Source organism: Pongo abelii, chromosome 6 (genome assembly GCF_028885655.2).
Source record: "Pongo abelii isolate AG06213 chromosome 6, NHGRI_mPonAbe1-v2.0_pri, whole genome shotgun sequence".
Taxonomy (NCBI): Eukaryota; Metazoa; Chordata; class Mammalia; order Primates; family Hominidae; genus Pongo; species Pongo abelii.
Window position 1 is genome coordinate 13,341,050 of NC_071991.2, and position 16,123 is coordinate 13,357,172.

At 50.7% G+C, this 16,123-nt stretch overlaps 1 protein-coding gene across 2 annotated transcripts; it reads left to right on the forward strand.

Annotated features, from left to right (window-relative positions):
• Positions 1 to 1,536: 1,536 nt before the first annotated feature.
• On the forward strand, positions 1,537 to 15,423 carry LOC100440220 (inactive peptidyl-prolyl cis-trans isomerase FKBP6-like). 2 transcript variants are annotated; one of them, XR_008527406.1, is made up of 8 exons: positions 1,701 to 1,878; positions 1,968 to 2,085; positions 2,747 to 2,835; positions 3,088 to 3,220; positions 3,528 to 3,730; positions 5,039 to 5,158; positions 6,980 to 7,117; positions 14,982 to 15,423. XR_008527406.1 is itself a non-coding variant. In XM_054560373.2 (6 exons), exons 1-6 carry the CDS (start codon positions 1,666 to 1,668, stop codon positions 15,294 to 15,296), a joined length of 891 nt encoding a protein of 296 aa, XP_054416348.1. In that variant the 5' UTR covers positions 1,537 to 1,665; the 3' UTR covers positions 15,297 to 15,423. The 2 variants fall into 2 exon arrangements, 1 of the variants encoding a protein (XP_054416348.1); XM_054560373.2 differs by lacking the exons at positions 3,088 to 3,220; positions 6,980 to 7,117 and having other exon boundaries at positions 1,537 to 1,707; positions 1,968 to 2,089.
• The last annotated feature ends 700 nt before the right edge of the window (positions 15,424 to 16,123 follow it).

Sequence of the window (16,123 nt, forward strand, 5' to 3'; positions counted from 1 at the left end):
GAAAGCTCCCTCCTGCCTCCTCCCAGTCATAACTCCTAACAAGGAGAGCCACTGTCCTTATTACCATGTTGTCATGTGGCCTGTTTTTGAATTTCACATAAACAGCATCATATAGAATGTACCCTTTTGTGTCTGGTTTCTTTCACTCAAAAATATTGAATTGTGAGTTGTTTTTTATTTAATGTGAAGTCTTTCAACGTATAGAAATTCAATGACACTCTGTTATACAGGTTTTGTTTGTTTGTTTGTTTGTTTGTTTTTTGAGACAGAGTTTTGCTCTTGTTGCCCAGGCTGGAGTGCAGTGGCGCAATCCGGCTCACTGCAACCTCCACCTCCCAGGTTCAAGTGATTTTCCTGCCTCAGCCTCCCAAGTAGCTGGGGTTACAGGCGCCTGCCACCACGCCGGCTAATTTTTTGTATTTTTAGTAGAGATGGGGTTTCATCATGTGGGCCAGGCTGGTCTCAAACTCCTGACCTGGAGTGATCCACCCACTTTGGCCTCCCAAAGTGCTGGGACTACAGGTGTGAGCCACCGCGCCTGGCCTGTTATACAGTTAATGACTATTATGGTCATAATATACAATTGTGGTTTGAATGTATCCTCCTAATTTCATGTGTTGGAAACTTAACCCCCAATGGGGGCAGTATTGAAAGTTGGCTGTAGCCTACACCTATAATCCCAGCACTTTGGGAGGTCAAGACTGGAAGATCGCTTGAAGCCAGGAGTTCAAGACCAGCCTAGGCAACAAAGCTACAAACCATCTTACCAGCAAATTAAAAACTAAAAAATAAATTAGCTGGGCCTGGTGGTGCACGTCTGTAATCCCAGCTACTCGGGAGGCCGAGGCAGGAGGATCTCTTGAGCCCAGGAGGTGGCGGCTGCAGTGAGCTGAGATCGTCACTGAACTCCAGCCTGGGCTCAGAGCGAGCCTCTGTCAATCAATCAATCAATCAATCAGTGTCTTGTCTGGGCCTAAATTTCTCTAGAACACAATGGAAGAGGGAAAGTGAAAGAAGGTGGAAGTAACCCACAGCCGGGATCCCTGAACCCTGCTGGTGGCAAGTGGCTCTCGTGTCCTCACCAGGTTGCCCTGCAATCACATACTGCATCCTTCTTCCTGAACCTGCCCCACGTGCCCCACCACGCAGCCACTCTGAGGGCTCCTTCAAGGGCGGCAGCCCTGTCACTCACGTGTTCCAAAAGTGCTCCCCTGTGCCCTGACGGCCTCGCCATGTGTCCCATCATGCCCCACGCGCTCCCACTGTGTGCCCCACCTCGCACCCGTGCCCCATCATGCTCTGCGTGCTCGTTAGGTGCCCCATCTTTCCCCGCGCGCTCCCGTTACGTACCCAGCCTCGCGCCCCCGCAAGTGCCCCATCGTGCCCCGCGCGCTCCAATTACGTGCCCCATCATGTGCCGCACGCTCTGGTTACATGCCCCGCCTCGCGCTCCCGTACATGCCCCATCATGCTCGGCGCGCTCCCATTACGTGCCGCCACCTCACGCCCCTGCAAGTGCCCAACGTGCGCTGCGTGGTTCCGTTACGTGTCACATCATGTTTCGTGCGCTCCCATTACGGGCCGCACCTCGCGCCTCACTGTGCGACTTCTGTAGTTCCAGAGCTCGCGAGGGCCAGGGCCGTTGGCGGCGGTTGGAAGGAAACGATGAGTGCCTCCTCGTGGCCCCAGAATGGAATGCCGCCGTCGGTAGGGGTCTGCCGGGCATAAAGGGGCCTTCGGAACCCCACCAGAGTCACAGCCAGGGAGGGCAGCGGGGCGCACCAGGCCGAAGGCTCACACCACAGGGAGGGCAGCTAGGACATGGGGGGAAGCGCCTTAAACCAGGGAGTCCTGGAAGGGGACGACGCCTCCGGCCAGGTGAGGGCCCGGACGCTTCGGGGCGTCGACGCTAAAGGGGTGGCCGGGTGGGTCTGCGGCTCTGAGGCCTGGCTTTCATTCTCCCCCAGTCCCTGTACGAGCGGTTAAGTCAGAGGATGCTGGACATCTCGGGGGACCGGGGCGTGCTGAAGGACGTCATCCGAGAAGGAGGTGGAGACCTAGTGGCGCCTGATGCTTCGGTGCTAGGTACGCCCTGGGGCGGTTTGTCCGCAGGATCCATGTCATCGCACTCTCTGCTGGGGAGAGAGAGGCCACATTTTCAAAAAGCATTTAATGGGGTTGGAAATGCTTTGTTTGAAGTGGATTTTTGTTTTTGAAACGGGGTCTCGCTCAGTTGCCCAGGCTAGAGTGCAGTGGTGCGATCATAGCTTACTGCAGCCTCTGCCTCCTGGGCTCAAGTGATTCTCCAGCCTCAGCCTCCCAAACAAGAGATTTACAGGCGCGATCCACCATGCCCGGCTAATTTTTAATGTTTTTGTAGAGATGGGGCACTCTCTATGTTGCCCAGGCTGGTCTCAGACTCCTGGTCCCAAGTGACCCTCCCACCTCAGCCTCCCCAGTAGCTGGGATTACAAGCGTGAGCCGCTGCTTCTGGCCTGAATTAGTTTTTTAAAGAGGAAAGCTAAGGATCCCTATGTCCCCTTTGCCTGATGCTTCCACGAAGCTCTTGAACCTCTGAGCCGAAGGGCAGGCTCCCAAAATGCAGAGATTTATTCCTGTCCCTCGTGGTGTCGGGCAGCTTAAGCTCATCTGATCCCATTGTTTCTGTGTGATAATGAGAGACTCCATATTATAGAGGCGTGGGTGTTTTGGGTCCATTTTCCTTACATTCTTTCTTCTATCCTAGTGAATACTCTGGATACCTGGAACACTTGGACAGACCCTTCGATTTTAATTACTTCAGGAAAACTCCTCGGCTAATGAAACTTGGAGAGGGTAAATTCAGAGTAGGAGCTGGAGAAGAAGGGATTGTTTAGGGGCGAGATGAGGCACCATGCCTCAGGCTGGGAAGACTGCTCAGAGCGCAGGTTCTTTGAATTGGCTTTGCTGAGGCTGGGTTTTGGTAAAACAGCCATATTCTCTCCCCTTGAGACCTAGGCATTTGGGAGATGGCTTAACGGGCAAGGTATAATCTTTGCACTCTGACTTAACTAACCACTGGGAATGTTTCTTTGTTCATTTATTAAGTAAAAATCGATCGAATGCTTACTTCCCACAATACATGGTGAAAAAAGAGGATGTACTCAGAAGATTAGAACATCTCCACCCTTAAGGACCTCACAATGTAGTGGAGGAGACTGACCTGCATTCAGCTCACTTGGTAGAATCGGATGAGTGCCTGGGAGGTGAAAGCAGTGTTGTGGGTGTGTTTAATGAAGGCATGATTAATTCTAGTTGGGAGGTTCAGGGAAGGCTTCCTGGAAGAGGGGGCATTTGAACTGAGCCCAGAAGTTTGAATAAAATTTCTATCACTAGAAGCTGGGCACAGGCTCAGCAGGAAGACATTGCAGGAAGAGGGAACTGTGTGAGGGAGACATGGAGGCCCCTGACTTAGAAGGGGAAGAAACTGATAGCATTAAGCAGGATACTGAGCAAGCTTCACCCACCTTCTTTGTCCCTTCTTACAGATATTACACTGTGGGGCATGGAGCTGGGCCTTCTGAGCATGCGGAGAGGAGAGCTGGCCAGGTTTCTGTTCAAACCGAACTATGCCTATGGAACGCTAGGCTGCCCTCCCTTGATCCCCCGAAACACCACTGTCCTGTTCGAGATTGAGCTGCTTGACTTCCTAAACTCTGCTGAGTCGGACAAGTTTTGTGCTCTCTCAGCTGTAAGTTCCAGAGCACAGATGTCAGCACTTTATAGGGAGACGAATGGGTTGGTGTTTTGGTAATTCTTCTAGATAGCCTGCCTTGAGGCTGACTGTCCGCTCCAGGGTCCCCCGCGGCTCCTGTGCGGCGGTGGCGGAGTTCCTCTGCTTCCTAGTCTGTGTTTCTTAGTAACGGCTCTCATGTGTAGATAAATGTGCTGGGCAAGGTAAGCCTGTGAGTTTAAGGATTAGTGGTTTGAACTGATTTTCCAGTCACCCTTTGCCTAGTTCTTCCTGTGAGACAGTGAACACTTGCTTTTCATCATTGTTTGGTTTCCAGCAAGGCAGGCATTGGTAGCTCATAACTAGGGTGACTGAATAATTGATTGTCCAGCCCAGCACAGGTGAGAGTAAAAGGGGCTGTTCACTGGAGGGGTTACCCATGACATCGGGTTTAAACTGAGACAGTCCCAGGCAAACTGGGATGTATGGCCACTGTCCTCACCACTTAAGTCTTGCCTCCTCTTTGTAGCCTTTCACTTAACCCTGTCCTGTAGATGCAGGGCTTCTGACCCTGTCAGCAGTCACAGGCACTTTCTTTATCATACTGTCTCACACTGACTCCATCTGTGGCCTTAGAGGTCCATGCCAGGGTTTATATCTTCACATGGAGTCTCCCCAGCTAAACTGTCAGCACTCCAAGTGAGGGAGCTCACCCTTTTCCATCCTTGCGAGATTCGAGTTTCTTGCAGATGCCTGGTCCCACCTGTGGTGAACTCATTTAGGATCTGGGGGGTGGGGCCGGGACCCAAGAGGCTCTATGGGTGACTCTGAAGATGGCCAGGGCAGAGAATCACGACCATAAAGACCGCCAGGGCCCTGAGCGAACCAAGACCTGTTCAGTGCTTGGTGGCCAAATAGTGGTTTTGAGCACTGACTTCTGTGCTTGGCAAGTTCCGTCAGTTTTTGATTCCATGGGACACTGCTTCCTCAGAGAACATCGGGGGAAGACTGAAGAAGCAGACTTCCTTCTAGCTCTAGTGTGTAAAATGGGACTGGTTATAACACCGGTGTGGCGTCTGTCAGATTCAGAGGTGACTCCAACACAGAAGGCTGTAAACAGAAGTGCATGATCTGAAAAAGAAGAGCTCACAGCTGTAGTAACGCTTCCTTTCCTTCAATTACTTTTTTTTTTTTTTTAATGGAGACATGTTCTCACTGTGTTGCCCAGGGTGGTCTCGAGCTCCTGGGCTCATGTGTACTAACACTTCCATTGTGGCGTTACAGCTTTTGGTTTCCTTGCTGAGTATTCCTGTCTCTGGTCCTCAGGAGCAGCAAGACCAATTTCCACTTCAGAAGGTCCTGAAAGTGGCAGTTACGGAACGGGAGTTTGGCAACTACCTTTTCCGCCATAATCATTTCTTTGATGCCAAAGTGAAATACAAAATGGTAAGAATGCTTTGAAAGTTAAGTGTAGTTTAGATCCTGAAAACTTCCTTGTTTAAAAAACAGATTTTTTTTTTTTTTTTTTTTTTTTTGAGATGGAGTCTCGCTCTGTCGCCCAGGCTGGAGTGCAGTGGCGCAATCTCAGCTCACTGCAAGCTCCGCCTCCCGGGTTCACGCCGTTCTCCTGCCTCAGCCTCCCGAGTAGCTGGGACTACAGGTGCCCACCACCACGCCCTGCTAATTTTTTGTATTTTTAGTAGAGACGGGGTTTCACTGTGTTAGCCAGGATGGTCTCGATCTCCTGGCCTCGTGATCTGCCTGCCTCAGCCTCCCAAAGTGCTGGGATTACAGGCTGAGCCACTGCGCCCGGCAAAAAACAGATTTTTGTCTCTCTCCCCACTTTCCGTGAGCAGCCATTAAGAAAAATCTCATTTTAAAAAACCTTCATGCCAGGCCGAGGTGGGTGGATCACCTGATGTCAGGAGTTTGAGACCAGCCTGGTCAACATGGTGAAACCGTCTCTACTAAAAATACAAAATTAGCCGGACGTGGTGGTGGGTGCCTGTAATCCCAGCTACTTGGGAGGCTGAGTCAGGAGAATCACTTGAACCCAGGAGGTGGAGGTTGTAGTGAGCTGAGATCACACCACTGCACTCCAGCCTCTAGGCAACAAGAGCGAAACTCCATCTCAAAAAATAAATAAAAACGCCAGGCACGGTGGCTCACGCCTGTAATCCCAGCACTTTGGGAGGCCGAGGTGGGCAGATCACGAGGTCAGGAGATCGAGACTGTCCTAGCCAACATAGTGAAACCCTGTCTCTACTAAAACACATACACACAAACAATTAGCCAGGTGTGGTGGTGCATGTCTGTAGTCCCAGCTACTTGGGAGGCTGAGGCAGGAGAATCTCTTGAACCTGGGAGGCGGAAGTTGCAGTGAGGTCAGATCGCTCCACTGCACTCCAGCCTGGCAACAGAGCAAGACTCTGTCTCAAAAAAAAAAAGGATACTGATGAAGAGCCAGATGGGGTGGCTCACAGGGCATGGTGTGAGGGAAGGGATGCGCCAGCACCCACACGTGTTCAGCATCCCAGAAGCTCTCCAAACCCTGTTCTTCCTGGCACAATTGGTTGAATGGTTGGCCATTGGTGATTGCCAATTGAAGGTTGCTTCAGCCCTTCCCTTGTCCCATGGTTGGTTCCCTGGCAACCAGCCCCCATTCTGAGGCTGTCCAAGAATCCCCAGCCACCAGTCATGTCATTAGCATACAAAGAAACACCCATCATTTCAGAGATTCTGGGGGTTTTAGGAACTGTGTGCCAGGAAATGGATAGAGACCAAATATATATTTCTGACTATGTCACAGTCCACCCCCTGCTCTCCAGCCACAGCAAAACGATGTGCAGCTTAAGAGGTACTGGCGTATTACTAGAATCCCATGTAGCCATGAATAAAGAGTCCAGTCCATCGTCATGTGGGCCCAGAGTGGAAGTGTCATCCCCTGTCTGTAGTGCTTTATCATGTCTGTAAACCCACTTAACTTTCCCGACATTCTTGTGAGGAAGAAATGATCATTTCTGCCTCAGATTGGGGAAGGAGTAAAGCTTAGTGAATCAGGACCCTTTCCCTGAGGAGGCCTCTGTGTGTATAAACAACTGAGCGTTTTCATTGGATTTGAAATGTTAAGCCCCAGATGATGCTTGAAGCCTTAAACATATTCAGCTGCTGTATTCAGGTGGCGCGTGACCCCGGAGCGGCCATGCACTTTTATCCTTCTCTCAGATGTTGAGGAAATTCCCCCCTCCTTTGCTTTTTCCATTGAAGAGAAGCTGAAGCCTTTGGGCTATAGAGGATTGAGCCCTGCTACTTGGCCAGCCTTGGGGAAAGAGGATCTGAACAGACCAAAAACAATATTTTCTGGAAAGTCAGAGCAGCTCCCAGGAGGCCCCAGTGGAAGTAAAGGTGAGGTTGTGGAGAGTACACTCTGGTCGGCTGAGATTCTGGGGTTTGGTCCTGGCTCAGAGCTGGCCCGAGGTGAGCCCCGGAGCAGCGGGCCCTCAGCCCAGTGCCAACGCCAAGGCCACAGGAGGCCTCTGGGGCCAGGGGTTCCCTGGTTCCAAAATAGCCTTCCTGTGACCCGGCTGTCCTGCTCAGTTGCCAGGAAACCCTGGGAGCAGATCATCATCTCTCTCGGTATGTGACTGGATCTAGGCAGGGAATCTATTTGATCCCCTTCTTCCCAAAGAGATTAAGAACCATCTAGTATTGAGTCTCTCAAAGTTACTTCGTGCATCCAGTGAGACACTTCTGAGTCCTGAATAAAGACTTGTTTAAGAGGTCGGGCGCAGTGGCTCATGCCTGTAATCCCAGCACTTTGGGAGGCCAAGGTGGGCGGATCACGAGGTCAGGAGATCGAGACCATCCTGGCTAACACGGTGAAACCCTGTCTCTACTAAAAATACAAAAAATTAGCTGGGCGTGGTGGTGGGCGCCTGTAGTCCCAGCTACTCAGGAGGCTGAGGCAGAAGAATGGCGGGAACCCGGGAGGCGGAGCTTGCAGTGAGCCAAGATTGCGCCACTGCACTCCAGCCTGGGCACCAGAGCGAGATTCCATCTCAAAAAAAAAAAAAAAAAAACCTGTTTAAATATATTTTTGTAATTTTTCTTTTTTTCCCCTTTTTTTTTTTAGACAGAGTCTCGCTCTGTCACTCAAGCTGGAGTACAGTGGCGCGATCTCAGCTCACTGCAACCTTTGCCACAGGCATGCGCCACCACGCCCAGCTGATTTTTGTAGTTTTGGTAGAGACGGGGTTTCACCATTTTGGCCAGGCTGGTCTTGAACTCCTAACCTCAGGTGATTCATCCGCCTCAGCCTCCCAAAGTGCTGGGATTACAGGCGTGAGCCACCGCACCTGGCGATTTTTGTAATTAATTTTATGACTTTCCTTCCGTATGCCTCTACTTTTTTTTTTTTCCTCCTCTAAATGGCATTGCATCTTCTGCCGGGCATCTGGGCCAGGAAGGCGTTCTCTTGTCAGATGAAGGCCATGCCGTGTTCCAGGCAAACTGTGTGACCTGAGCTCTTGATCTTCTGCGTATCTGTGAAATGCCTTTTCTCCCAGCTCTGGAGGCGTCCCTGAAGTCATCCCTTTGTTGTGTGGCTATAAATACCTCGACTTCGGTGACTGCCTTTTCATCATACCCCTTCCTGGGAAGGCATTTCCTCTGGAAGGGTTGCTTTGGCCCTTCATTCCCTCTCCACATCCTCTCTTGGCAGCCATAATAGGCCTCAACCCTGCTTCCTGCTAAGATTTACTGTTGTGGATTCTGTGTTCTTTGCGGATGAGGTACGAATGACAGCTACTAAGTTCAATTCCTGGAGATAACTGGGTTCCTTTTGCTGATCATCCACAATCATGGAAGTGCCCTTTATGATTCATGATGGGGCTGAAAGACAGAACATTTGGATCCTCAGTTTTATCTCTTGCTATGACATTAGCCAAGTCATTTCACCTCTCTGGGCCTTGGTTTCATTGTCTGCAGGGTGAAGCTGAATCACTTTTTTATTTTAAGAGAGAAACAAGGTCTCCTATGTTACTCAGGCTAGAGTGCAGTGGTGCAATTATAGCTCACTGCAGCCTCCTGGGCTCAGGCAGTCCTCCTGCCTCAGCTTCTCGAGTAGCTGGGACAAGTGTGTGCCAGCATGCCCTGCTGATTTTTTTTATTTTGTAAGATGGGGTCTCATTATGTTTCCTAGGCTGATCTCGATCTCCTGGCCTCAAGCGATCCTCCTGCCTCGGCCTCCCACAGTGCTGGGATTATAGGCATGAGCCACCATGCCCAGCCGTGGAGCAGTCACATCTTTAAGGTCACTGTGGAGTTGTTTATGCTTCATGAAGACCGTCAGATATCGGCTTATTCTGTTTTTAATTTCTTGGGTTCATTAGATGCATAAGCCCTACCTCCAAGCACACATAATCCCAAACACCAACCTGGAGAATTAAGTGTACAGGCAGTGAGTGAAAGAAGTGAGCCTAAGCAATAAGGAATTGACATCAAGCCAGTGCCTTGTACCTTCTAGGGAGAGCAGGAGTCCCCACCAGCTTTGCTGGCTGACCCCTGTTCTGCGGGTGCTGATCCTGCTCTCAGGACCTCCAGTCGTAGCTGTTATTGACTGTCATACTTTTGATGCTCCCCTACACTCCCGAGCAGCCACCAACTCAGGGTGAAGCTGAGATGAATTGGGATGAGCCTCAGAGGTTCAAGAACCCAGAGAAGAGTTTTCAAATCTAATAGATAAAAGTGAAGAGCTATGAGCAAAAGTTCTCTCTAGCTCAGAGGTCACTCAGACATTCACAAGGTGAGAAGGATGTGGTCTGCCCTGTCACTGTGAGTGCACCCACACCAGTCATTGTCAGCATCAGTCCAAACAGAAAAGGCAGCAAGAGGCAGACAGAGGGGCATCTCCAGGATATTTGGCATCCTGAGGTCATAGAGCTTCATTTTTTTGGTGAGCTGAATATCATGGCCATGAATGTGAGCAAATCTTCACTAACTTCCTTTTGCTTCTCCAAGAAATGGCCTAGAGAGGCTGCCTGCGTTTCTTGGCTAGTGGCCCCTTCCTCTGTCTTCAGCAGCATGTATCTTCCAATATTTCTCTCTCTCTCCCTCCCTGTCTCTCCAATAGACAGCAGCATGATATCTTCCAATACTTCTCCCTCTCTCCCTCCCTGTCTCTCCCTCTCCCTCACCCTCTCTGTGAATCTCTCATTCTCTCAGCCCCTCTCTCCCCTCTGCTTCCGTCATTTTGTCTCCTCCTCTTTTTCTGACCCTCCTGCCTCCCTCTTACGAGGATCTGATTACATTGGGCTGACCAAGACAATCGCCCAGCTCAAGATCCTTCATTTAACCACAGAATCCCTTCTGCCGTGTATGGGAATGTATTCGTGGGTTCCGGGAATTGGAACAAGGGCATCTTGGGGGGCATTTTCCCATCTCTCATACCCTCTTACAGATCAGCATCTGCGAGGGACTACACATCTTGCCAATGCAGAGATAACTCAGCACTCTGCATTCTCAGCATTCTCGGCTTAATCCTTTCCGTCCCAGATGAGATCATCCTAACAGCCGTCTTTCAGAACGTTTCCTTTCTCGTGCTCCCTTCTGGTGGCTGGGGCTTGATGGACACAGCTCACCTCATCTTTCTGCTGTTTGTTTACTGCACTTGAGGGTTGCTGCATTGTTTACATTGTTCACAAATGCTAGGTTTGCTACAACCCCGCATCAAGTCCATTGGTGCTATTTTCCCAACAGCATGTGCTGAATTTATTTCTCTGATTTACATTTTGGTAATTATCACAGTATTTCTTTTTTTCTTCTTTTCTTTTTGAGACAAGGTCTTGCTCTATCAGCCAGGCTGGAGTGCAGTGGCATGACCTCGGCTCACTACAACCTCTGCCTCCCAGGTTCAAGCAATTCTCCTGCCTCAGCCTCCCCAGTAGCTGGGATTACAGGCGTGCACCACCACGCCTGGCTTATTTTTGTTATTTTTAGTAGAGACGAGGTTTTACCATGTTGGCCAGGCTGGTCTCAGACCCCTAGCCTAAAGTGATCCTCCTGCCTTGGCCTCCCTAAACCTTGTTTTTAAACAAACGTGGCAGTTTGGGTGGCACTTTGACCCTTTTTTTGACCGTGTATCACAGCATGGTGGCAGCTGGTGATGGTGAGCTGCAGTTGTTGGAGGAAGTGCAGCAGAGCCACACTGTGAGACCTGGCCCACCCCCAAAACTGGGAGGTACCTGCAGGCGCTCTCGTTCCATGTCAGCCTGGAAAGGGTGGGCTCCAGACCACTCAGCTCCATGCACATTCTCATGGCACTAGGTGGCCAGTTGTGACAGTGGGGAAGTAATCGCACTCCCTGCAGAGGGATGTGGCCAAGGGAGGAGCAGAGAGCTGGCCTGGAGGAGCACGAGGGCGGCTGCGGGAAGCGCAGCAGTCAGCATAGAGTGGCCGCCAGAGAGCCAGGGCCGCAGGGTGGGTGGGGAAAAGCAGGTCAGGGAGTCCCTGCAGTGAGGGTTGGCTCTGCGAAGCTGCCTGGCAGGAGTGGAAGGGGCGGGTGGAGGACCCAGCAGGCCGGAGGACTGCCGCCTTGTTGGCTGGCCAGAGTGTCACAGCAGAGTCCCAAGGGGTGAGGACTCCTCAAAAAAATTTTCCCCTCAGTTGATATTTTTGGAGATATCCAGATTCGGTTCTTAAGATTGGCTGAGTAATGCATTTTGGGAAGGGGAACCAGCTGAATGGTTTCAGGAAGGTCTTTCAATCTCCACGTTTACTATGCACAGCCTTGGTTCATCTGCTGGGATTTTGAAGAGGCAGCCATAACTTTGATCAGTGTTTTTGAAGGGCTGAGTGACCCATGCAGCGTTCCAGGGTCTTCTCACCAGATGATGTTCATGGCTGAGTTTACTCTAGTTCCCCGTTGCAGGGTACAGGGAAGTGCTTGAGGCCGGGGCAGCGAGGCAGGGCTGGCATGTGACACCCACCGCCACCGTGGGAACGGCACCTGCTGAGCCTTGATCCTCAGCTCTTTGTCCTCAGATTTCCGACAGAAACATCCTGGGCTCTGCAGCCTCCAGCCCATGGCTCCACGATTACATCACTCCTCTGTCTTCTGTTACATTTCACACCCTTCTTTGATGACTGCTCATTATGTTGTGTGATTATGGTGGACACCACTGGCATTGCTACTTGGGTTTCTAGTTCACGGTCCCTGTGCCTTTTCCCGAGGCCTGGGGCCCGCCCGCCGTGGAAGCAGCCTGGTTCGTAGGAATGGATTCAGCTGGAGTCGGCTGTGGACCTTTGTCTGTGTTTGCTGCCTCAGCCTGACTGCCGTTGTCTTTGTCGATCTCCGGGCTTATTTCTCCTTGAGCCACGGATACAGCTTTTTTCTGACTTTGCACCTCTGTGTGCTACGTGTATTGGGTTTTCAAAATGAAATGTGAGCTGAGCTTTCCTATGTTGGCACATTCTCGTTTATGCTAAAGTGTTACTTTTTATTGGCTCTGATTTGAAAATTCAACTACCTGAACCTTGTGGGATCCCTTCCTCTGAAGGGAGCTTGAAGTTTATCTCCACCCATCTGCATTCATGCCCGGAGAATATTGATTTTAGGGTTTATTCCTAAAGTCATTTCATGGGACACACCCTAGATTGAAACGTTCTTTTTTCACTTAATTATTATTAAACTTGGCATTATGGACATTTTCAGATGTCTCCAAAGGTTAAAAAAAAAAATAACATGATCACTACCCATGTATCATTACCCAGGCTTGACAACAATGAACATCTTTCTGCTGTTCCTGTACCCACCCCCCAATTTTTTGGTAGTACTTAATTTTGAATTATAAAAATGCCACATGCCAGCCGGGCACAGTGGCTCATGCCTGTAATCCCAGTACTTTGGGAGGCCAAGGCAGGCAGATCAAGAAGTCAGGAGATCAAGGCCATCCTGGCTAACACAGTGAAACTCCATCTCTACTAAAAATACAAAAAATTAGCTGGGTGTGGTGGTGGGCGCCTGTGGTCCCAGCTTCTCGGGAGGCTGAGGCAAGGAAGCGGCTTGAACCCGGGAGGCAGAGCTTGCAGTAAGCAGAGATCGCGCCACTGCACTCCAGCCTGGGCGACGGAGCGAGACTTTATCTCAAAAAAAAAAAAAAAAAAAAAAAGAATGTGAGTGTATATGTAACTTGTCCACAAAAAGAATTATACATTTTGTACTAGAATATATTTTTATTGCATTTTGAGTGTTTTCTAAGTTAACACAAAGAGAACTACATCATTTTTAAGAAGTGGCTGGATAGCATTCCATCCTGTCAGGATATGGAAATAGTTTTCACAGTGATTAGTAGGCAGGTAGGTAGATAGGGATTAGATAGACACACAGAAACATGGTCATGGAGTTATCCTCACGCCTGACTTTTCTGTGACAATCAAAGTCCTATCACTGGTTGTGATGGGTGTGTCTTTGCCTGAACTAGGTCATGCTAAACTGACCTCTCCAGTGGCTGTACCAGTTTGCCCTTGGTAGTGTCTGAGAGATTCCATTCCATCGCTTTGCCATCATTTGGATTGCTAGACTTTTTAATATTTGCAGGGTTGGTGTATCTCAAATAGGATCTCATCACTAGCATTAGCAGTTCCCTGACCAGGTCTCTGTTCACATGTTTCCAGACTGAGGTGGCCTTTCTGTAAATTGCCTGTTAGTTTCTCTGTAACCAAACCCCTTTCTGATGTTTTTTAGTTATTTTTGATAACTCTGTCGTTAGTTCTGTGAGTTCTATCAGCAGCTTCACTGCATGCACCAGGCAGGTGATACCATATGCAGGTAATGGTCATTTTGTCTTCTCCTCTTCTTTTTTGTTTCCCCTCGCAAGATAGAGTTTCACTCTTGTCGCCCAGGCTGGAGTGCAGTGGTGCGATCTCAGCTCACTGCAACATCTGCCTCCTGGGTTCAAGCGATTCTCCTGCCTCAGCCTCCTAAGTAGCTGGGATTACAGGTGCCTGCCACCATGCCCGGCTAATTTTTGTATTTTTGGTAGAAATGAAGTTTCACCATATTGGCCAGGCTGGTTTTGAACTCCTGACCTCAGGTGATCCCCCCAGCTTGGCCTCCCAAAGTGCTGGGATTACAGGCATGAGCCACCATGCCTGGCCCTCCTCTCATGCCTTATTCAGAGCCTGATGGTGGGGTGCATGCTTCCAGAACAGAGTTAGTAGCGATGGGCGTGCCTCATGACCATAATGGAGCTGCTGCTCGCTCCACCTTTAAACACCATGTTGGCTTTGGCTGAGCCATATTTTTTTCTTATCATGTTACGGAAATGTTTGGTTTTTTTGTTGGGTTTGGTGTTGTTTTTTTTTTTTGAGACAGAGTCTCACTCTGTCACTCAGGCAGGAGGGCAGTGGTGCGATCTTGGCTCACTGCAACCTCTACCTCCCGGGTATAAGCAATTCTCCCTGCCTTAGCCTCCCAAGTAGCTGGGATTACAGGCACGCGCCACCACGCCCGGCTAATTTTTGTATTTTTAGTAGAGATGGGGTTTCATCATGTTGGCCAGGCTGGTCTCGAACTACTAATGTCAAGCGATCCGCCCGCCTTGGCCTCCCAAACTGCTGGGATTACAGGTGTGAGCCAACACGCCTGGCCACCACCTCAGTCTTTACTTACTTCTGTCCTGTTGCCTGTGGTTCTGGAAGTCTGGATGGAAAGGGGTCTGTTCCTGACACCCCACCTCCTCTTCCCTCTCTCAGGTGCTGGCTCCTTTGGTTGTATTGGGGTAGGGAGGAAAAAGAAGGGAAAGGGGGGCTCACACCTGTAATCCCAGCACTTTGAGAGGCCAAGGCAGGCAGATCACTTGAGGTCAGGAGTTCGAGACCAGCCTGGCCAACATGGCAAAGTCCTGTCTCTACTAAAAAATGCAAAAAAAAGTATCCAGGCATGGTGGTGCGTGCGTGTAATCCCAGCTACTCAGGAGGCTGAGGCAGGAGAATCACTTGAACTCGGGAGGCAGAGGTTGCAGTGTGCAGAGCCTGTGCTACTGCACTCCAGCTGGGTGACAGAGTAAGGCTCTGTCTCAAAAAAAAAAAAAAGTTTCCTAGAGCCCATCTAGGAGGGCCACACGGTGATGGCATCTGTCTCTTGGCTCCTGTGTGGTCACCGGCCATTCCCTTCCCTGACCTCAGCTGCTAGCCCTCAGCACATGTGACTGTGACTTCGTGTGGCAGCTGCTGAGTCCTGAGATGTTTTTAATGGCTGTTTGATTCCCAGGTTCTTCACCTACCAACGAGGGGAGAGAGCTGTGGTTCTCCATCGTTGGAGGAATGGAAGGGAGCTCCCAGCGCAGCCGTGGCAGCCACCTTCCAGGAGCAGGGGCTGGAATGTCCCGCGGCCGCATCTCTGATGGACACGGCTGAAATGTGTTTTCACAGGTGCTGTTTTCTGTTTTCCGTGTTGGTAACAGAAGGGAGGGAAGGCGCAGCTACTGACAAGAACAACTGCTACTTTTTAAGGCAGTTTCTTGTTGTTTTAGACGGAATTAGTCCTTGGCTTCCCTCCCAGTCCCAGCCCTGCTTCCGGCTGTGAATGTCCCTGAGTCAACACCAATAGAGATTGCTTTGTGTATTTTGTAGGGTTCTCTGTTTTGAAGAGAGAATTATGTTACACATGTTTTTGTTGTAAATAAATAAAACATTTCCTTGTCCTTGCAAGATCCAGTATAAGTGAATTGCGTGGACTCAGCTAAGCTTCCAGAGTCCCCAGGCGGGCAGGGGGAGGCCATTTGCCAGTGGGGCTGGAGTTCAAGCTCTGGAGCCAGCAGTTCTGATTCACCTGATAATGAAACGCTGCACACCAGGCTTGGGGTTCCCTAAGCCCGCTCCCAGTGTGGGGAGCTGATGCCAGCAGCTTAATGGAAAATTGAAGGCACCTCACCCTCCCACACCCTGACACCTGGGCTCCCTGCCCCACACAGCCCTGAGACCACCTCACCCGACCCCCCGGGCTCCCTGCCCCACACAGCCCTGAGGCCACCTCACCCTCCCATACCCCAACACCCCGGGCTCCCTCCTGCACACAGGCTTCTCTGGGCCTTTCCCAGGGTCCCACGCTCCCTCGTGGGGCTGAGGCAGGAGGCTTCCCTCCCCTGTTCTGCCCCACCTCTCAGCCTCCACGAGTACCCACAGCTGTGCCTCCAGGTCTCCCCCACAGTGCCCACACTGCCCCTGGAGCCTTTCCCGGCCCCGTGTCCCCTCTCATCACCTTCCCTGACCTTGGTCACCCTCCCGGGCCCTCCTTCCTCAAGGGTGCCATCTACACTGGCTTCTCCACTCTCGGCCAGCGACTCCTTGCCCCGCTGCCATCCCGTCTCGCTGCTGATCTGCTCAGGCCATCGGATCCAGCAGGCATTTCTT